The following is a 23,038-nucleotide window of genomic DNA, read 5'->3' as shown; positions in this document are numbered from 1 at the left end:
TTGCTTTATTTAAAGCTACTTTATCATCAGTTCTGCTGTTTATTTCAAAAAATTCAAAGTGGACAAAATAGATCATAACAAGCTATCTATTCAATAAATAAATTGCAGAGCTGTTTTTAAAATGTGTATCTTTTACCCTGTCCTAAATTCCCGAGTGGCTTCCTCTGTAATGCAGAGGCCTCGTTTGTAGTTTTTCCATTTGTTATTCACCTTTCTCCCCTCCTTGTGGAGCTCCTGATCTCTAGGGATGATTTAGGGAGTCTTTATCCCATTAGTCATTAGGACAGCTTTGGAGAAGAGGGCAGAGTTAAGAAAGGGAGGATCTGACTCTATTCTCAGCTCCACTACTCAGCAACAGATCAAGTTGTTTAATCTCCTTGAGCATCAATTTTCTTTTTTATTAAAATAGTAACCAAAATATTTGTCATTAATATTTCAGTGAGTGTCGAGGGAAGAGGCATAAGATGAGACACTCCGAAAGAAAGCAATTTGAAAACCATTTAATTCTATGGAAATATAAGGTCCAGCTGTTATAAAATAGTGAACATAATTCACTCCCAAAACAGCCAGGGAGATGAGGGGCAGAGGAAAACCACGGAACAAACTAAGGAAAAGAAATTGAGAAAATGTATTCTTTGGGCTATAAGATATTGCAAGATCCTTCAGTTAAATTTATGTCTCTATTTGCTAGAAGAGATATTTGTCAGTTCCAAAGTCGCAGGCCTTTCCCTTTTGGTTTTATTAGCTACATGGTAATTGATATGAATTTAAAAGATAGTTGTAATTTAATAGCAATAACTACATCTACTGGCAGAATATATTTTATGTCATTGATAGTCCGTTTATTATCCAAAAGGATTTACCAGTTTATAGTAAAGAACACAAATGTGGATAAGCTTGTGAAAGAGTAATAAAAAAGAAATAAGGATTAAGAAACCTGAAATGATAGAGGAAGACAGACATACCTTACTCTTACAAGATTTTATACTAAGTCCTGAGGCAATGATCAAAGAGAACTAGAGTAGGAGACTGACATCTTGTTTCTTATCCTAGTTTATCTATCAAGTACTTTGCACATCATTGTTATATTTATTTTATTACTTAATTTATTGTTCTACTTGTTATATTTGTCCACAAGAACCCAGTTCTCCTTAAATTTAACTCTCAGATTTCCCCTGGGAGGTGCTTCCAAAACGCGTTCCATTTTAACATCAATAGAATTATTTCAGGGAAGGCTAGTTTGCTTTATATATATAGATACACATATATATACATACACACTTATACAGCCAATATATTTTATTATTGTATTTTAGTACTTTTATTAAGCCATTTTATCTGTAATTATTTGATGGGGTAAATAATAAATGAATTCTAGTCCATTGTATTTTTTAACTAAACCTTTTATGTTTTTCACACACATGCATGCACACACACATAGACAAATATATATATGCTTATGTATACATATATGTACATACACATATGTATGTATATATTATTTTTATATCTAAAGTGAGTGTTAAGACAAGAATTCAATTTCTGTTAATAGTCTCCCACAAAAAGTAATATGCTATTTGGCTATGAGACTAGAAATAGAACCAATGCCATAAAGGCAGGGCCGTGGGGTTTCCAAGTCAAAACAACAATGACAAAATAATTACCTAAGTGATCCTAAATAAAGAAAAAGTAAATTGCCATCAACAATTATATTCTAATAAAATAAGCAATAAAATAAACTCAAAATTTAAGAACCTTGGAGAAATATGTGAATGAGAAAAAATTATATTCCTCATTCTCTTGAAGAAACTATAGATCACCCACTTAATTAGCTTGTCCCGTAACTATCACCCAGGACTCCTTTATGATTGCGTGGAAGACTGTTTGATCCTTTTCGTCTGCTGGACCGCTATCCCAGCCACACACGCACAGAACGCATACCAAAACACTCTGTCAATATCACCATCAGCTCCATCAGAGTAAGTAGTTTGCCAATTATGAAAACAATAAGCCAGACCCATTGTTTGCAGGTTGTGAGTTAAAAAAAAAAAAAAAAAAGTCATCCTTGTTGACTATTTGAAGATGAAATGTGTCCTCTTAATCTTTGTTAGTGGTGACTGTGTAGAAATTTCACTCCTGGAATACTGTGTTGGTTAAAACTCAGCAAAGCAACCTCAGCTGCTTGCAAACTTGCAAATCCTGCAGTGTTAAATGGCCAAAATGCTACTAGAGCAATTTTTTCTTCAGTTGAATTGATCAGCTTTTGCCAACAAGAATGAAATTTACATGATTCTGAATATAAATATAAGTAGTATGATCTTGCATCAGCATACTATGATACTTGCATCAGCATGGTGAGAAACCAGCAATCAGAAGTACGAGGTTCAGGGAAGAAAGCATGTAATGTGGTATACAGCATGGCTCAGAAATGAAAATCTTTAATGGATTAAGTGGAGATTCTTATAGTTCCCAGGATTTTCCAAAGAAGTGGATTTGTAATCCACATTTTAAAATAACACAATTAACTTTTTTATTTGAATATGTAAAGCAAAATAATTCTGTTTCCTGGAGGACTCTAGGCATTTTATATTAAAATTAACATGAAGTATGTATTTACCTTTAAAAACCATGCACGATGGCAAAGCATGAAATGTAAAGAGAAAAAACAATAACAGTATCGGTGTAGAAAGGTATAATTGTTAATTAACTTCCTCTAATGTCCCATAGCATTGAACTATGGGAGCATTCAGGGTCTTTATTCACTCTTACTAGCAAATACTTTACCAAGAAGAGATATTTTCATATTTTTTTCTTCATAGCAAAGTAATCATACGCCAGGTCCTTTGTATCTTTTATGCTTTCTTCACCTATAAAGTTAGAATTATCTAACATAGTGACTTTGTAAATTCAGAATAACAAAAGCAATACAAATAATTTTAAATCAAAATTTTAGTCTATCTATCAAATATTGTCATAGTGAAGTTTTGTTTTTTGTTTATTTAAAGATTAAAGGCACTGTGACCTTCTAACCATATATAAGAAATTATATATTTATGTATTAAAATATTCTTCTCCTTTTTATTGGAGCACTGAGAATTACTGGCAGGATTGTGGGTGAGAATTACAAGTAAAATGCTTAAAGTTATTGATATGGTGAGATGGCCAGACAAGTTTTTGAAAACATGCCAGATTTGGGGGCTGTGACTTTGTTTTCATTCTGCTTTAGTCTGATAAAAAGGTGTGAAAAGAACTAAGTACAGACAACTGTTTGCCCCATTGGTATAGTTTCTTGGTACAGTTTATTGTGTAATTACATTGGTATGTGGTGAAAAAAGGTTTTCAGAGGTAGAAGACTCAGGCTGGAGACTTAAGGGTGGTACCATTTAAATCAGATAATTGAGCCTCTGTTTCCAAATCTATAAAACAGTGTTAAGATATAAAATATCCCATACAATTGTTGCAAAGATTCGGTGAATGAATTTGAAAATATTTTGCAAACTGTAAAGCACCATGCCTATGTTGCTATCAATTTTTTGACTTGTTATTTTTATAGTGATAAAATTATTTCCTGATAGAGTATGAATTTATCTCTGTAGCAAAATCCACTATATATTTAGGATAGAAAAGTAAAAGATTTTTATAAATTGCCATGAAATGTCACAGGCTGAATTGCATTTTTTGGTGATTCTATACATTAATCACTGAGTAACCTTCAGTTTTCCAAATAAAGACTAAAGAGAGTGGTGATGACATTTGTAATCATCTACAGAGGAATTATTTAAATTCTTCACAGATGGAGAGATATCAAGGGTAAATCATACCCACATTTCTAATTTTAAGAAGCTTTGAGGGTGTTTGTGTATGGTAGGAAGTAAACATTGTTTTGCATATAGAATTAATCATAAACTTTGCATACCACAATTCCAAATCCTCCAGATGAGTGTAGGGGGCTTTCAGACACCATCCCCTAAGGACTGAGAAATTCATAAAAGGAAAACAATGTTATGCTACATGTAATATACAAACTGAGCAAATTGGAGCAACTAGAATAGTGACCTCTCAAAGAAGACAAATTAGATTCTATATGCCTCAGAATTTAATGAGTCTTAGTGTTTTAGGAAGGATGACATGTGACACATATTCCTCATTCTAGTCTCATAAGAGTTAACTTTATTATTTCTAAACAAGATGAATAACTCACTTCTTCTTTGGTCAACGTAATTCCACCTAATATTCTCTGTAAACTAGCTCTGGGAATACATGCGAACCAGTGCTTGAGAGTTTTAGTAAATGTTAAAGGTATCTGAGTAGTTGCCTAATGCTGCTTTAAAATGGTTTTAAGAGTTGGAACATGGTCACTGGGAAATACACAAGAAAATCTGATAGCAAATGTGCTCTGAATTTTGAGATGAGTAACCTATGGAAGTATTCGCTGTGGGTTAACACCACATGCCTAAAACCAGAGAGGCAACAAATGGCATAGCCTTTTCTGGTCACCAAATCTAAATGATTTTATCCAACTGAGATTAAAAACGTGTTTCTTGAAATATACTTTTTATAATTTCTGAAATATAAATATTTATTTTTATTCCCATTTGCTTTGTAAGTAGTTCCAAATTAATATATTCTTAGTAACTCCTGAGTTCATATGGATAATAATAAAAACACAAGTAAATAGTAAACACACTGATAAGCTCACTAATCATAATTGACAATTACGACTTGTCACGTTCAAATCTCATCATCCTGGGATGTTTTTTCTATGTTTCTTGTATCTTCTTCCTAAGATTTAATTTGAAAAAGGAAATGAAAATGTATTTAATGCCAGATAAATCCCACCACTAGGGAACAAAAAGAAGGTTCATTTTTAAAAGACTCCTGGAGGCCAGGCGTGGTGGCTCACGCCTGTAATCTCAGTGCTTTGGAAGGTCAAGGCAGTCGGATCACAAGGTCAGGAGATTGAGACCATTCTGGCTAACATGGTGAAACTCCTTCTCTACTAAAAATACAAAAAATTAGCCAGGCATGGTGGCACGTGCCTGTAGTCCCAGCTACTCGGAAAGCTAAGGCAGGAGAATTGCTTGAACCCAGGGGGCAGAGGGTGCAGTGAGCCGAGGTTGCGCCACTGCACTCCAGCCTGGGCAACAGAGCGAGACTCCGTCTTAAAAAAAAAGACTCCAGGAAATCATTTTTGTTACCATGTTTATAGCAACATAATAGTGAAATAGGCAAATGCATTTAGTCACGTAACTTGGTTTTCTTGGGCCACTGCTTTCTTTCCAGTGGGAGTGGGAGAAGGTACAAGCAGGAGAGATATGATGTCTTTGGACTGCTCTGTTACCTTCAGTTTTGTAAGGCTCCTGGCTCCAGTGACCAGATTATGCTGATAGCTAAGAGATAGGGGACTAGTTTTCTATTTTGTGCCTGTCCTGGCCAAGATGGAAAATTAAGCCTGCTATTGAAGAAGACCAGAAAGTTGTTTATTGCAATATCCCCAGACTCCCAGACTTTAGGATGTTATCTACCCTCCACCGTTAGGCAGCAGGAACTGAAGATGTTAAGAACGACTCTCGCCAACACCTGCTTTGTTATTCATTCATTCTGCCTGCCTCTTTAATTTGGGGTGATAGCTGCCTTCAGAACCTTTGGGTGCCATTCCTCTAAGTAACCAAATACTGTCCCATGGGGGACATTTCCTCTCTACAGCTGTTCTGTGTAAGGTCTCAACAGTATGCTGCAACTGGCTGTATGCAATACAGTGCCTTGATGTCTCCCTCTCTCCTCGCTTTTGCAGCTGGCGCTACGTACATCTTTGGGAAAAGCGGTGGGCTCATCCTCTACACCTGGCCAGCCAATGACAGGCCCAGCACGCGCTCTGACCGCCTTGCCGTGGGCTTCAGCACCACTGTGAAGGATGGCATCTTGGTCCGCATCGACAGTGCCCCAGGACTTGGTGACTTCCTCCAGCTTCACATAGTGAGTAGCGGGCCTTGGCCTGGATTTTCTTGTCTTGCTGGTGGTCTGAGTTGGTGATTCAGGGAAATGCTGCAGAACAATCTAGATCAGTGTGGCAAAGGTGCACATGCTTATAAAAATTGTTTTCAGATGTGAACCATCAGGCTTATAGGGTTCCTGGGGGAAAAAAATTTAAAAACTCTTTCTTCTTCCCCATGTGTATAGAGAGGAAAAAGAAATTCGTTCTTTGCAGGCTCCCTTCCCAACTGTCTGACTTGGCCTGTGGCAGAACATTTTTCAGATTTCTAGGGTATATTTAAGAGATTTACCTGGTATGGATCTTACCTGGCGCAAGCAGCAAAGTCAAGTGGAACTTAACAGTCTCCTAGGCTGGGATTTAGCAAACCTTCTGTAAAGAGACATAAAGTAAATATTTTGGACTTTGCAGGTCAGATAGTCTCTCTCAGAGCTACTTGGTTCTGCCTTTGTAATGTGAAAGCAGTCACAGACAATACATTTTTTTTTAATGCATGCGACTGTATTCCAATAAAAATGTATCTATAAAAACAAGCTGCAGGCCATAATTTAGTGACCCCTGTCTAGGCTTCAAGTATCACTGTAGAGATGTCATAAGTGTGTGATAAAAACTGAGACCAGAGTGCCAGAGTAGGCGGGGCAAAAGGGAAAGAGGACAGTGATCAAGAATTGAGTAATTCATGTGTATTGCATAGTCAACATTTTGTTTTTGGTCTTGTACATATGCGCTTAATAGCACTGCACCCTCAATCCCTGTAGATCATAAGAACACAGCAAAGGCTAAGAAATTAAAAATGATTTGGAAGAAAAAATTTTTTTGTTATAAGGATGGAAAATATTTTTATAGCAACAATTAACCCATTTTATCACCTGTGCAGTCTGCAGTTAAGAAAGTAGGCTAAAGAGAGATATGATTCTCATCCATAAGTACCCAAAGTACAGTCACCAAGAGCAAAGAGAGGAATTGTTCTCATTAGTTAGCAATGACAAGGCTAGAAAGAATGGATTTAATTTGGAGCAATAAGAATTTAGTTTAAATAGCAGGGGTAAAAGCAGTTAAGGAAAAAGATCAACTAGGGATTACTACCAACCTCCAAAAAGGAGGAAAAGGAACATTGGTTAGGAATCTCTGAATCAGAGTTTTGCTAATGTGCAGGTGTATAGAGAGAAGCAGAAGATACAGTTTCATTGCTGGTCTCTGGAGCTGGAGATGGCTGGCTGGAATCATGCATGGCAAGCCCAGCTCCCGCAGCAGTACACATGTCTGGCACTTGCTCTTCCAGCATGCCGTGGAAATGAGAGCAGCTTGAAGTCCTAGGCTTGAGCTGGAAGTCTGTCTGGCCCCAGTATAAGCCCGATCAGGGCCAGACTCTGCTTAGGAGCTTAGGGAAGAACTGGTTAGACATGATCACCTTCAAAATGTGGTGGAGGAGTCTTGAATACAGTTGTGAACTTTTCAATTCTTTCTCAGATGCTTCAGGAGCCATATGGTGCTATGAGCCTGAGATAACACATTTTAAAAAGCCATGCCAAGGAATAAAAAGAAAGGCAGTGATACTACACTTTATCTTTATTTGCCCTCTAAGAACCACCATAATTTACAAAACTCTGTGAGATTTATGCTACATATAACTTAATGACTATTTCATGGCGGCTATAACTAGGCTATTATTACCAGCTCACTTGCATTTCCACAATGATTTATCTTCTTTTTTTGTTCATTGTGACTTCCTAAGAAAAATATGATTTGGCACAGACATGAGCATCTTTTTGAGTCAAATGATGTACTACTGTTTTATCCATTCCTGCTCATTCATGTTTTGTAGATCATCTCCACTTTTAAGAGAGAGATTTTCCTGTTTTCTAATGGTCTGCTTGAAATCAGCAGTGTTTTAATAAAATTGTCATGCAGATTACGGTAACTGCTAGGAGGAACCAGAACATTCCAGTATATTATAATATGCCATTATAAAGTTCTGTCATTTCTTTAGGGTCTTTGAAAAGTGAATGCACTAAACATACTTTGAGATTCATGTAACATCCGTTTGTGTGTATTTATTAGTGTGTGTATTCTATATAAGCATACCCATTAGATTTGACATGGTATATTATTATTTTCTTTATATGCGCAAAATTACCAGACATTTTATATCAAAATGTAAAGAGCCCCCTGGATTACCGTAGACACTTGGGTGATACAGCTGATTGCTTCAACATTCTGTGAAAGTCCAATAGATTTTCCTTCAAATCTTAGATTAGGAAATGATGTCACCTGACCTTTCCAGAAAAAAATTTAAAAGTATCCTGTGCTGTGGAGAATCTGTGTGATTCTAGAGTGATCCTGACATGTTCATGGCCCTCTAGAGCACATGGCCCCTTCATGGGTCTAGCCATTTGAAACCATATTTTATGTCCTTGCAGATTATCTCTTTGCCTGCTCTGAAGAAGGCAGGTTTCTTATCATACGTGAAAGTAAAGAAATCCAAGTAGAAGACTAAATGGTTTAATTATAAAACCAGCTTTTTGTTTTGGACATTTAAGCAGATGCATCAGGGAAACGAAGCTGTAAATACTTATTAATATACTTTTATAACTTTTACAGTCTGTAAAAGGTGGTTCTGTTTGTTGAATGGTTTGTTTTCTTGTACTAAAGAAAATTACTCAAGAGAGAAAGAGCTTTGGGGCCACTAATGAAAGTGGAAGGGATTGAGCATAAGGCAGAAGATACTATTTCACCTTACAGTTTGCCTAGAAGAGAAGCCTCCTGGGAAAAAAGAAAAAGTGATAGAGGACACAAGGGGGAGATGAAAGCAGGTGGCTTACTCTGTTGTTGTTGTTGTGTTTTTTTTTTTTTGTTTTTTGTTTTTTTTTTTTACTGCTATAACAGAATACTTGAGATTTGGTATTTTATAAGGAATGTAAATTAATTTCTCACAGTTCTGGAGGCTGGGAAGTCTAAGATCAAGGTGCTGGCAGGTTTGGTGTCTTGTGAGGGCCCAGTCTCCACCTCTAAGGTGAGCACTACATCCTCAGAAGGGGAGGAACCCCATGTTTTCACATGACAGAAGAGAAGAAAGGGTGAACCCACTCTTGCAAGCCCTTTTTAGTATAGCATTAACCTATTCACGAGGGCAGAGCCCTCACCACCTAAATATCTCCCAAAGGCCATACCTCCCAACACTGCTGCATTGGTGATCAAGTTTCCAGCACATGGAATTTTGGGAGGCATATTCAGAACATAGCAGCAGAAAAAATTCCAGGGATAAGGGAAGAGGACAGGGCTCTGCCTACCGATGTGCTTCAACAAGGGATTACATGGGGGCAAAACTTCGTTCTTTGGGTATGAGTGTTCATTATAAAATAACAACAACAAAAACCTAAAGTACTTTGATGCTCCTTCTGAGTGGTGGCCAAGCCAGTAAAGTTGATCAAAAACAAAGTGCAAACTCTAAAATTAGGCAGTGGAATGTGTGTGTGTGTGTGTGTGAGAGAGAGAGAGAGAGAGACAGAATGTGTGTGTGTGTGTGTGTGTATGTGAGAGAGTGTGTGTGTTTGTGTGTGTGTTGGGGAGAAGGAGAAGACAAAGAAGGCTTGTATTTTTTTTAACTTTCAAAGAAGATAATTCCTAGAAATTCCTGAAGTGTTTTGAGCAACATCAACATTGTCATTGGAATATTTCCTTTTTACCCCCAAGTGGACTTATTTGAAGGAAGAGAAAATGCTCTTCCAAGAACACTAGAGAGCCTGACCCTGGGGTAAGCATCCACTCTAGAATAGTCCCAGGGCACGAGTGGCAAATAGGCTTCATCTTGCCTGCAAGTTCTCAGTGCCTCACTCTCTCTCTTCAAGCTTTACACCAGGAAGGTTTGTGAGAACAGTGGGCAAATCCACAGGTGGGAGATCTAGCTTCCATTAGTCATGTCTGCCACATGTGCAGAAGCGAGGTTCTGTGAACGTGCACTGCACATTCATCACATCTGCTCTAAGCTCCACACTATCCCTCTGCACATGCTCCAATTTTCCCATTTCTTCTCTTTTGTTACCCTGAAATCCCTACGTATTAAAATTTCTTTGGAAAAGTGATATCTTAAGCTCATGTTGCACTGCAAGTCCTGGAATGATTTATTAATTCATTTAAAGTAGTCAATCTTATTATCATACTTCTTATACCAGGCTAAAGTCAGCTCCTGTGACAGAATTTGTTTTGATAGAAGAGTTGGACAGAAAGGAGGAAAAGTGGCCATGGCTAGTTTGGGGATGTGCAATGTTGTGTGGGATGGTAGAAATGAATGGGAAAACTTCGGCAAAATGAAGGCATTTGTGTCCTAGATTGAATTGGGGCAAAGGAAGAAAGGGTCACCAAGATGGTTGAGTGCTATGAGCATTTTTTTTTTATAATATATGTATTTTAAATTCAGGGGGACAAGTGCAGGTTTGCAGGTTTGTTACATAGGTAAACTCATGTTATATGTCATAGGGGTTTGTTGTACAGATTATTTCATCAGCCAGGTATTAAGCTTAGTACCTAGTAGTTATTTTTCCTGATCCTCTCCCTCTTCCCACCCTCCACCCTCCCAAAGGCCCCAGTGTGTGTTGTTCTCCTCTATGTATCCATGTGTTCTCATCATTTAGCTTCCACTTATAAGGAAGAACATGCAGTATTTGGTTTTCTGTTCCTGTGTTACTTTGCTAAAGCTTATGGCCTCCAGCTCCATCCATGCCCCTGCAAAGAACATGATCTCATTCTTTTTTATGGCTGAAGAGCACATTTTTTCTTTTTCACAATTTGCTTAGATTGTCTTTCATTCTGGCCAAGGGAGCAGAGGCTTTTATTTCTCTTGCTACTTTCTTTTAAACCTAAAGTCTTCCCACTTAACTAGGCCTCATGAAAGTTGAATAGGTTTTGAGAAAAAGTGTTGACCAACACAGGCATTTGGTCATTTAAAAAAATCAGAGAGGGCCAGGAGATAAAAATTATTTAGAAATTGCTTGCTTCAAATTAGCTAATATTTCTTTGTTTTTGATTCACATTCCATGATGCAATGTTTTCTGAATGAATTATAGACTGTTATATTAATAAAATTGTGAATTACGCATGTTTGAAAAAGGCAAAGAGATCTTTGTTGAAGTATATGTGCATGAAATGAGATTCTGTAAAGGGCAGGTGTCTTAGGGTAGAGGAATTGTTTAAAATCCATTTCAAATATTAGTTTCCCTCCATTGAAATGAATTGTTGAGGAATTAAAGCTCAATTTTGGAGAAAAGCTGCTGTCACTTACGAGTGACATCTGCCTATTGACTCCACATCTAAGCTTTATGGACGGGTGTCATGTCACACTCACCTTCATTTATACAACAGGGAAAAAACTGAATAGGACTAGAGAAGAGGTTAGCATGAAGTGCTTGTTATTACTATCATGAAACTCTTGACAACCTCCTTTCACCATCTACAAAATAGAAGGTCAGGGAGAACTGGGCAATAATTAGCTTCCCTTTATGTAGTTAATGCTGAGTGTAAAAAAGACATCCTATTAATTTCTTTCTCCCTGTATGTAATTTACAGTAAATCCTCTTGGATTCATTTTTTAATTATGAGCCTTTCAGGAACAGTGAAAATTTATGTGTTAAAGCATCTGTTTTGTTTGTCAAGAATCTATAACCTTCCCAACTATTTCCTTCCTGACGTAAAATGTGGATTCTTACATACACAAGGATGAGGGGCAGACAAAGAACTGCTGTCCAGACTGGCCCCCATTTCATGGTGGCAAAGTGTTCTCCTTCCAAAAACTGGAACTTTGAAAACAGACTGATAATATTCTATCAGTGTCATATTTGGGGAAATTGGATTTTTATTAGTTTTCATTTGTATAGTATTGTTTTTACATAATTTATAGCACCCAACGAGAGTCCCGTAGAATAAATGGAAGTGGAGCTGAATGATGATGAATGGTCTGTTCCTCCCATCTGTTGCATTTACAAATTGCCAGCCTGGATGCTTCATTTGGGCTGTCTCTATGTGGGATATTTACAGTAAACCATCAGCATCTGCTGGGATAGTCCTTAGTAAGGTTAGGTGGCTCTTAGCTTAGATTCACCTCTGGGTTTGGCCAGTGACAGAATTGGATTTGAGTCAGGAACTGTATTTGGGGAACTCTGGAAGAATGTTGGTGTTTTTGAGACTGGTAACACAGATAAAAAAGGAAAAAACAAGAAAACAACAGAGGTATCCAACAGATGCAATTTCATTTCCCATAGAGTGCTGTGCACTGCAGGTTGACTCCGTATTTCCTTCCATCGCTATTTGCTCTTAGTGAAAAAGGCTTCTTTGGGTTTTCTGGGCTTAGGAGTTTTTCCAGATCATTAGCCACTTATATGGAGAGGACCTGCTGGGCATTGTCTCTCCAGCTTTCAGCTTAGCCGTGCTATCCCAGCAGAGTCAGAGAAGAAGGTGGCAGAAGGGAGTGGAAGTCACGATTGGATGAAGTGACTACTTATGTAACCTGGACCAGAGGCAGCTATCTGCAGGGGAGATGGTGTGTGTTTTCTCAGATCTCTATTATTCCCATGCTATTTCCATCTAAATCTGTTTACCTTGATTCCACACATGGTTTTGAGAGACAGCAAGCCATAGTAGAAACATGTGCTTAATTTGAAACAAAAAAAAATTGGATTTGAGTTCCATTTCGGTCAATGAGCTATAACACTTTCAGCAAGTCATTCTACTACTTGGAGCTGAAGCTTCCTCTTCTTATAAATTGGCATAAAATATTATGTTGCAGGGTTTTCTCAAAGATCAAATGAAATAAAGTATTTAGAAACAGTTCATTATCAGGAAAACACTGCACTAATGTAGGATGGTAGTTTTCCTAATAAAATGGGTTCTATAGAGGTGATGACTGCATTAGAGAAACATATATAGAAGGAAAGTTTAATTATTTGTGTAAGTCTGATGGGACTTTTTAGGCAAAATTTTAAAATTTCTGTTTCATCTGATCAAATGTCAAATTTATGAATTAACCAGATTCACAGTGAAGACTTTTGGAGCATCTCTTTAGCATAAAGTGAAGAAGCAGGTTACCTCTGATGGAATTTAGGTCATGACCTTGGTTAGGTCAATGGGATAAGTGACCCTATAGCCTCCTTGGTGTCTCATTACGTTGCACTGTGTCTCTATCCCTGTTAGAAGATGATAATGCATTGTGTTTCTGTCCTCTTTAGTATAAGCTTCCAAAGGGCTCTAGACTCAGCAGTGAAATTGTCACCTGCCTTGCCCTGAAGTTTATTCTTTAATTGTATTGTCCATGGGAAATGGAAATATGCCACTTCACATGAAAACAGGGAAAGAAGAGGAGAAGGAATAGAGGGAAAGAGGAGAAGAGGAGGAAGAAGGAGGAGAATAAGGAAAATAAAAGAACTAGAAGAAGATGACAATAACCATGACCATCACTACCAACAATAGAAGTAGTAGTAGCAGGAAAGCAAAACCTTTCTAGATAGGCCTAGTATCAAAATGGTTTTAGACTCTCCTTGGGTACCAGATAAAGTCACAACGGGCTTGGTCATATACTCGAGGATAGAGCCCCCACAAAACATTGCTAGGACCAAAGCCCTGATGGAGGTACAGCCAGACTGTGGGGAGCTAAGTAGGTCTCGCCACCAAGTAAACTGGAAACCTAAAATCAGAAATACAAACAGAAATAATTCATAGATTTGGATTCCCCAAAACATGAAGGAAAAGTGAATTATAAATTTACTGTGCAAGTGAAATGTACAATAATGCAATCATAAAAATCTAGTTGACAAAGTGTGTGGAAAATAGGTTATGGCTGATAGGAAATTATGAGAAGGAAAAGCCAAACGGCTATGTCTTTCTCATTTATGGTTCATACAAGAGCCCCTTAGACTGTTAGTTAATGATAGTTATGTTTCAGAATCCTCAATGCATACAAATATGAATTTTGAAAAACTAAGGTGAAGAGAATTTAGATCCTGAGCATCATTCGCTTTATATATATAAATTGAGTTTTTATTATGTGTCAGGAAAAGTTCTATGTGTTGAGGGTACTATGACCAACCTTGGCGTGCATAACATGAACAGGCTTGAAAGGCCATGACAATTACAAAAACAAGAAATTAGGTTTTCTACTCATTATGAGGTGATGTATATACAACTCTTGCAAAACTCCTGGCATATAGTGAGCTTTCAATCATAGATAGATTTTGATATTATTGGTACTCAAAGATTTTTCTTCAACTAACTCATTTTAACTCAAAAAATTGTTATAGTTTGTTTTCCTAAGCAATGAATAATCTTTAATCAGGCCTCTGAAATTTGAAATGAAGCAATATAAAATTCTAAGAGCTGGGATGTTACTGATTTAAAGACAGCTGGGTGGCATATATACTGTGTTATTGCAGTTATCAAGCTAGCTGAATAAGTTCTGAATAGCAGAAGCTTTCTAGATATATGAATCTAAAATGCAACAAGCGAGGCAAACTCTAAGTGCCATCATATGAGTGCTGGGGCTCACAGGACTTAATGGCAAGCCTCCCTTAACACCATCAGTTGGATGAATTATCTCACTGACCCACCGCTTACACTGCTACTCGTCATTACTCCTGGGGTATTGTTCGGTGCAACAGGGCAAGAAATAACTCATTGACTCCCTGAAGCTATAGATGATGGATTTTAGATCCCTTGCTATATTCAGAAGGCATAGGAGCTCAGTGTATTGATGGGGGAATTCATTAGCCACCCACTCCACAGAATCAGTTTCTTAGATCCTGGTGCTGTAACTGCTGCTGTTGCAACTTGTTAGTGTTTCAGGGACAGATGTCAGAGGGAACTGTATAACTGCATTAGCCTCACAGATAGTACTGACAGCCAGACCTGTCATTTCCTGGCCTGTGATGACACCTCTGGAGCCTAGAATCACTTACAGACATTTAGATAGGCCCTGTTGATCCGACCAAGCTAACCTTCATCCTGAAATCAATTCATACTCAGGATGACAGGAAATGAGTTGTCTTTAAGGCTCATATTCTATTTTTGAGTCCTTAGTTAACCTCTTATAATTTAGTTTATTTTTCCTCCTCCATTTCTGTAAAATGGCAGGTAATTTAATGGCATAGATTATGACTTTCTACATTTACTTAGGAGCATGTGTTTCAGAGATCACCTTATATTGGTACTATTACTATCACTTTCTGCTGATATTGATTGACAAAATGCCAGGTACCAGACACTGTGCAAGAACTATGTTTACACTGTCTTATAATGAGCTCACAACCACTCAGTGAGGTAGTAGTCACTATTAATATCCTCATTTTATAATTGAGGCAACTAAAGTTTAAAGAAGCTAAAGCTTCTACTAATAAACAGCTGAATGGACTTTCAAATGCAATTCTGACCCTTAATTACTATTATACCCCTAATGAAAGTTTTAGAGTAGAAAGCATAGTGGTAATAATTTTAATTCAATTCGTACTTATGAAACAGCAATTTACTTGGGATTGTTAGAGATGTGAAGAAAGCTAACATCTAGTGGGGGGCAGGGAAATGAAAATCATACGTATGAATCTTTTTAAGAACAGAATCAATTATATACCAAGAAGGTAAAAATATTGCTGGTTGCTGAGATTTTTTTTTAGTGTACATAGATGGGATGGGACAGGTTTTGACTAGTGGAACCTGAAGAAAGAGCACATCCAATGATGATACCAGCATGAGTGTCGTATCGAAGGAAATATGGGATGCATTCTCAAATTCATGAATTAAACTGGACCAGAATGAATGGCATAAGAAAAAAGGCAGGTCATATGGATTAGCACAATGAACATATGATTTAGGGTATTGGTCTCTGATTCAAGGTCTGGTTCTGCCTCCAACTAGTTATGTAGCCTCGGATGAATTATTTGACTACTCCATAAAATGCAGATGGCGATAATGCCAATTTGTAGCTCTGTGAATATTTATAACCTACGGAAAAATGCCCAGTGAATTATCTGGTTCATAGTGGACGTTCCATTAATGATAGCCATGTTCTTGAGTTTCCTTTGGTTTTCTTCCCAGGCACTTTAGGGACATAATGTAGAAGATTTGAATTTTATACCAACGATAGATTGTTCCTGAAAGCAAGGGGAAGACATTTAAAGACTTTTTAGAAAAAAGATGAAATGCCCAGCACTTAATTTTTAGGGAGATTATTTTGGCTCTGTTAAAAGAATGTTTTTTAATGGGTTCAAGGAAAACAGCAGGGTCTTGAGTGAGTGTTTCTAGAGAAACGTTTTTAAAGACTTATTCTATGATGATGAATATAGGAAAGTAATGAGTATAAAAGCAAAGAACAGTTCAGAGATTGAATTAGCAGGTGTTGTCAGCTGTTTGGATAAAAAAGGAGAGAAGTGAGGAATGTCTAGATTGGGAAGGTTGTGATTTCATTACCAAAAGCAAAACAGCGGACAGATAAGTAAAACAGATAAGAGTTTGACTTAGTGATGTAAAACATAAGGCATCCAAGAGCCAGGCTGTTGAGATTTACAATTGGAAATGCCTGATGAACTCAGAGGAGAGGTAAAGGCTAGAGGTGGGGACCTAGAGAATTCACGGCTTGGCAGTGACAGTGGAAGGTTTAAGGAGTGCTAACGTCTCAAGGGAAATGAATAGGAACTTGGGAACTATGTACATATTTACAAGATGAAAGAGGAAAGGGAAGAAAATGAAAAAGGAAAGGCTAAAGGGTAGGGGACCTAGATGGTGAAGTATTACGGAAATCAAAACAACTGAGAGACTTCCAAACACAAGTTGTACCAGAGCTGTTTTTTCCATACCTGTTAGGCCTCTTTCATCTGAAATCAGTTTATAGAGATGTCTTCTTCATCTTTATTGGTATTTATTATGGCATATAATCTTTGCCATTTCAGTCCTCTTACCAGTATTCTGCATTTATTCTCTGTCATGGGCATTATTAACTTTGAGCCAGAGGACCCAGCATCTGCTCTTAGAGAGCTGCCACCAATTAGCAGTTACCCTATGTAAATGGTAGAGATGTAGCTCCTATGCTGCCACCCTCATAGTATTGTGGGAAAAATCCGATGACAGAATGGAAGTGAACATGCCCTGTCATCATTGAAAAGTCCTACAAAACAAATAAGGTTGTTTTTATATCAATATTGGTATACCTACCACTCAGCAGAGCTCTTGGTACCTAAGGAGATGGTGATTGGAGACCTGGAAACGAAGACCAAAGAGAGGCTGAGATGGTTGTAGTTTCCAATAGGAAGGTTAGCAACCAGGCAATTGGCAGATCAGAGCCCAAATGTGAATGGCTCAACTGCTGAACCCTGTAAGCTGCTGTGGTTCTCAAATGATGTCCTTATCTGGTTCATCTCTCAGCTCTTGGCATCTCACCTTTTGGAGCTTCAGTTTGGAAAGGGAAATTTGGATTTAAATCATAATGCAGTTTCCTAAAGAGAACAAATCCCCTGATCCTAGTGATCATGTGCAATGAGGCATGGAATCTGATTACCCTTATCATTATCTTAACTTGGATAGCTACAAACGTTACTAATGGTTATGAAATTATCTAGCCCTTTATTAAATGCAGAACACAGTACTTAGGTTACTAAACCCTTTTGAAAATAACTCTGCTGGTTGACTTTTCATGGCTAAAAACCCATATTCTTATCTGATGGAGTGTATATTTTTGTAATCACTTCTGCATTTGCTGTTTTTTTTTTTTAATTGTCCAGGCAGTATATTAGCCATTTTGTGTATATCAGCCCATTTAGTACTGACAACACTGTTAAACTAGTGGCATTACCTCTGTTTTATGAAGTAAAAAATAAAGATTAAGAGGATTAAGTAACCATTTGTTAAAGATGTTAAGGAAAGGAAAGAGGACTTAATCATTGATATGTTTGATTCCAGTGTCACGGATATAGACATATACTGCTTTTCATAGTTTTCTATTCAATATAATATAATATATACGTAACATATGTTGCATGTGTTGAATTTAGCAGAACCTGTAATGTTTATTTAAATCCACAGTTAAGAATGACAAACAGGAATAGAGAATAGAACACAGGATTTTGGCTAAAGCAGCATACATGATTTGAAATAAGTCACTTTCTTTTTGGATTCAAAGAAACTTATTTTACATTACATTTGTTTGCTTCCCAGTATTTGTTTGTTTTTCTCAATGACATTAAGGCACCAAATTACTCCAAGCCACTTTCTTAAATACTCCTATGCAAAATGAAAGGCTTGGCCTGGAAACTAATCTGAGGTTTTGAATGCAGTGCGGTAGAATAAGTGTTTTAGAGGTAACTTTAGTTCCCAAAATCTCAATAAAAACACTTCCAAATTTAGTGTATCGAAGAAAAGATTATTGGGTAAATGCATTCTCGTCTTTCAGTGTATGATAAATGCCATATCAGAAGTCCTCAAATACTCTTGCTTAAAAACATAAATGATCTCAAATAACACAAAAACCCATTTATTCCTACTGGAGTCAGTATTTAATTTTCTATATTTGTAATTTAAATCCAGATGAGTCTTCACAGCGACCACAGCCTGTCATCCCTTGGTCTGTTAGCTTCTAATGTCTAGCAGCAGAGTACGGTAAATACTTGAAAGGTAGACCTTCACACTGAAAATCACATTTATTGAAGTGGGAGCAGATTCCATTTAATTTGCCCCTTACATGATGCCTAATTCCTGAGGTTAACAGGCTTTCATGTTTGTTACTTAGATCAGCAGTACTGGAGCTGGTTTTGTTGCATGGCTAAACAGCAAAGCTTAAATTCAATACTAGAGTGTGAAAGAGGAAAATGAGTTTTGGTGTGATGTATGAATGACGTGCTTTTCCAAAATACCATGAATGCGCAATGAATGATCCACAAAGCACAGCCACCTCTTAAAAGAAGACAAAAATCTCCCTGAGGTTTAGTTGAGAAAAGATACTGGAGCGTATAGCAAAAACTATAACATGATACACTTAGTTTTAGGTAAGATGCAGGTGGGAAGAATAGAATTTCCAAGTTAAAATTAGCCAGGCCAGCAGAAATGAGTAACTTACTGTTATGGTTTGGATCCGTGTCCCCATCCAAATGTCATGTTCAATTGTAATCCCCAGTATTGGAGGTGGGCCTTGGAGGGAGGTTGTTGCATCATGGGAGTGATTTCTAATGGTTTAGCACCATCCCCCTTGTGCTGTTCTTATGATACAGTTCTCATAAGATCTGGTTGTATAAAAGTGTGTAGCACCTTCCGCCTCTCTCTCTTCCTCTTGCTCCAGCCATGTAAGATGTGCCAGCTTCCCCTTTGCCTCCTGCCATGATTGTAAGTTTCCTGAGGCCTCCCCAGCCATGCTTCCTATATACCCTATGGAACCATGAGCCAATTAAACCCTTTTTCTTATAAATTACTCATTCTCAGGTATTTCTTTATATCAATGCCAGAAAGGACTAATACACTTACTTTGGTGAAAACAATTTTTCACTTAACCACCTCCCACTATCTGTCAAGTGTAGTTCTAAGTGCTTGGGATCCAAGAGTGAAAAAGATAGACAAACTCCCTGTCCTCTTGGTACTTGCTTTCTAGTCGGGGAGTCCTTAATAGGTACAAGCAGTCAGAACTTGAATTTGCAGAATTTTGTGAAAATGTGCTATCATCTATATTTTGTTAATTAACTAGTTAACAGGCTGGGAGGATCTCCTTCAAACTTTTATTTTCATCTTTGTATTTTTTCTTTCTTTGCCAAATTTCCACTTTAATCTCTTTCATTGTAATATACTCATGAGTCACTTAATGAGGAGGATATGTTCTGAGAAATGCACAGCCAGGCAATCTTGTTGTTGTGTGAACATCATAGAGTGTACTTTTACAAACCTAGATGTTATACCCTACTACACTCCTAGTTATATGGTATAGCCTATTGCATCTAGACTATAAACCTGCACAGCATGTTCCTGTGGTGAATACTGTAGGCAATTATAATGCAATGGTATGTGTGTAGCTAAACATGTCTAAACAAAAAAGCAGAGTAAAAATATAGTATTATAATCTTATTGGACTGTAACAACCCAGTGGGTTCTGTTTGTCCACTGCCCAGATGGAGCCAATTTATCAAGACAGGTGAACTGCAGTAGAGAAAGAGTTTAATACACGTAGAGCTGGCTAAACGGGAGACCGAAGTTTCATTATTACTCAAATCAGTCTCCTTGAAAATTTGGAGGCGAGGGTTTTTCCAAGACAGTTTGGCAGCTAGGGCTCTGGGGGATGGGTGCTGCTGATTGGTTAGTGATGCAATTATGGGATGTGGAAAATGGTCCTCATGCACTGAGTCTGCTTCTGGGTGGGGCCACAGGATTGGTTGAGTCAAGAGTTGTGGGCCCAGGTGAGGGACACCTGGTTGTCAGAAATGCAAAAGCCCAAAATGACATCTCAAAAAGGCCAATCTTAGCTGCTACAATTAGGGATGTTCATTATAGGAGTAAGTGGGAAAGTTGCAAATCTTGTGGCCTCCGGAATAATGGCTGGTAATTATTTAATTCTGCCTGCATCTTAGCATAATTCAGGTGTCTCTCATCCTCTTAACCTGGTGGCTTTCATTAGTTTTACAAAGCAGTTTAGCTTTTGTAAATGGTTATTATCATTTAAACTCTAAACTAAATTTCTCCCAAAGTTAGCTAGGCCCATGCCCAGGAATGACCAAAGTCAAAGAAGTTTGGAGGTTAAAGGCAAGATGGAGTTGGTTAGATCAGGTCACTTTCACTGTCATAATTTTCTCACTGTTAAGTGTCTTCCAACAGCAGTTTCAGGACCGCCTTCATATACTCAGTCCGTCATTGACCAAAATGTCACTATGTTGCTCATGACTGTAATCAAAAAGCACAAAGAGCTCTCTCACTATCGGGTTCTATTGCTACCACCCTGACAACCACTCTAGTTTGTTTTCAACACCAAAAGGAAATAACAAAAAAATGACATCTTCACCCTCAATTCTAGTTTCTTTTTTCTTGAAATGACTATGGCCATTTCTATTATTTCATTTTGAAATTGTACAGAATTCCTTCTGAACATCCATCTACATTTCACAGACAACAAATTGCCAAAAGCACCTAAACATCACTAACCTAGGGGAAAAAAAAAAACAAACAAATCAACAAAATGAAAACCCACCCTCTCTGGTGGACAGACTGCACCGTTTTTGGTAAAGACTTTGCAAGCCTGCCTAGACTGGATGACGGTCTATATTGCCCTAGCACTTTCCTTCCTACCCCCAGGCATTTATAAGATCACCCCTCATGGTAACAGTATTAGTACAAATGAAGTTTTTCCCTTTACTTAACTGAATGCTAGAAGAAACAGAATGGAACCACATGTTCGCTTTGATTCACACCCAAACACTGCAAAACACAGAGAATTCGCTTCCTTTTTCAAGCTGTGTGTGCACATTAAACACATGCAAACATTGGACCGAAATACAGACACAGTAACTCAGCTCTAGGGGAAAGCTATAGAAGTCTTTTTATTTTGTTTCTCTAAATCTCAATCTTTTATTTAAGCTAGGTCTTTGCAGAGATTCAAAGAATGATATTTTGTAATGGTTCTCCAAAGAGCAGTTAGATGTGTCTCATCCAAATTTGTGTATTCACCTTATCGTAACAGATACTGTTCTGGAACTGGGAACTTAGCATTAGCTTTCTTCTTAGAAATGACTATTAATTTTTAATAAAAAGAATAAAAAACACATTACATAATGGATATAAGAGAACGTAGATGTCATGATAGGAATATTCTCCCTGTGTTTCCACGAATTGCTTCTTTGTTAAAAAGTGTTTGGTATAAATAAGGCCAGTGGTGTCCCAGCACTTTGGGAGGCCAAGGCAGGAGGATTACTTGAGGTGAGGTGTTTGGTATAAACAGTATATTAACAAAGAATTCTCCTATGATATAAACCCTAACTCTAGCAGGAAGATCAAATTTCTCTTTGAGGTATGCAGTCTGAGCTCCAGTGACTCTCTGCAAGAGAACAGCTGATATTGTCACATTGTGAGTCATAGTGACTCCCAAGGATGTATTTGTGTGGATGTGGTTGGTCAGAAGGCTTTGTGTGCACTATGACATCTTTATGCTGCAGATGCCAAGATCACAGGATCCACACAGAGCAGTTCATTTCACACAGTGGGAAGTGTGTGTGTGTGTGTGTGTGTGTGTGTGTGTGGGTGTGGGTGTGTGTGGGTGTGTGTCTATCTTTTAAAAAACCTAAACAGAACAACACTGTTCTGTGGACTCAAACTCTACAGCTAACCACCAAGGGCCATCTTATAAATCTGGACATTGAATTGCTAAAATTTGAAAACACAGCCACTCCTATTCACACTCGACCATCTGGAAATAAACCCTAAGTCACTGTGGGTGTCCATATGGAAGTCACTGATGTGCTTCCTTTTATCTTCAGGGTAGTTCAAGGTTCGATTCCCTCCTAGGGAGATTTTCTGTTGTTCCCATTGATCCAGCTGTGCTGGCCCCACTGGTCATGAACCAGATCAGTACATGGAGATTCCTGAGCATATGCAGGGCAGCTGCACGAGAGCATCTAAAATAGAGTCATTCCCATTGCCCCAGCACATCCTTCCTTCCTACATTCCTGGGAGAAAAGAGCAGAAACAAAGGCTTTTCTTTCTCCTCTCTTTTGAGTGTTTGGTGATTTGCATACAGAAGTTAACTCACTTCATCTACTGGATTCCAATCATCCCCTTCCCGGTTCCTGATCTTAGAGTACAGGGTGCTTCTTGCCTTCCCCTTGTCAATGTAAGGGCCTTAGAAAACGTGCCTAGCTGGTATTCTTTAAACCTCCTCCAATGCACAAATATATTTTTAAATGCAGATATTTCATATACAAGGTGATATGTCTAGTTTCTTTTTGAAAATCAGAAGGTTTAACTCTACTGGGCCAGTGTTATTCATAGCATTGGTCAACTGGAGCTCAGGAGCCGCTGCCATTTTTATGGACATTCTTTTAAGCCCTGCAATCT

The 23,038-nt window shown here is 37.8% G+C and overlaps 1 protein-coding gene across 45 annotated transcripts in view; it reads left to right on the top strand.

Annotated features, from left to right (window-relative positions):
• Nucleotides 1-23,038, top strand: part of NRXN3 (neurexin 3) — a 1,717,425-nt gene that overhangs the window by 1,309,914 nt on the left and 384,473 nt on the right. For all 45 annotated transcript variants that reach the window (XM_031669085.1, XM_031669087.1, XM_031669084.1 and 42 more), the window contains one exon: nucleotides 5,795-5,976. In XM_031669085.1, the coding sequence (XP_031524945.1) occupies nucleotides 5,795-5,976 (182 nt within the window). The remainder of the gene's footprint in view (nucleotides 1-5,794; nucleotides 5,977-23,038) is intronic.

Source organism: Papio anubis, chromosome 7, assembly GCF_008728515.1.
Source record: "Papio anubis isolate 15944 chromosome 7, Panubis1.0, whole genome shotgun sequence".
NCBI classification, from domain to species: Eukaryota; Metazoa; Chordata; class Mammalia; order Primates; family Cercopithecidae; genus Papio; species Papio anubis.
This window is presented reverse-complemented; position numbering and strand designations above follow the sequence as displayed.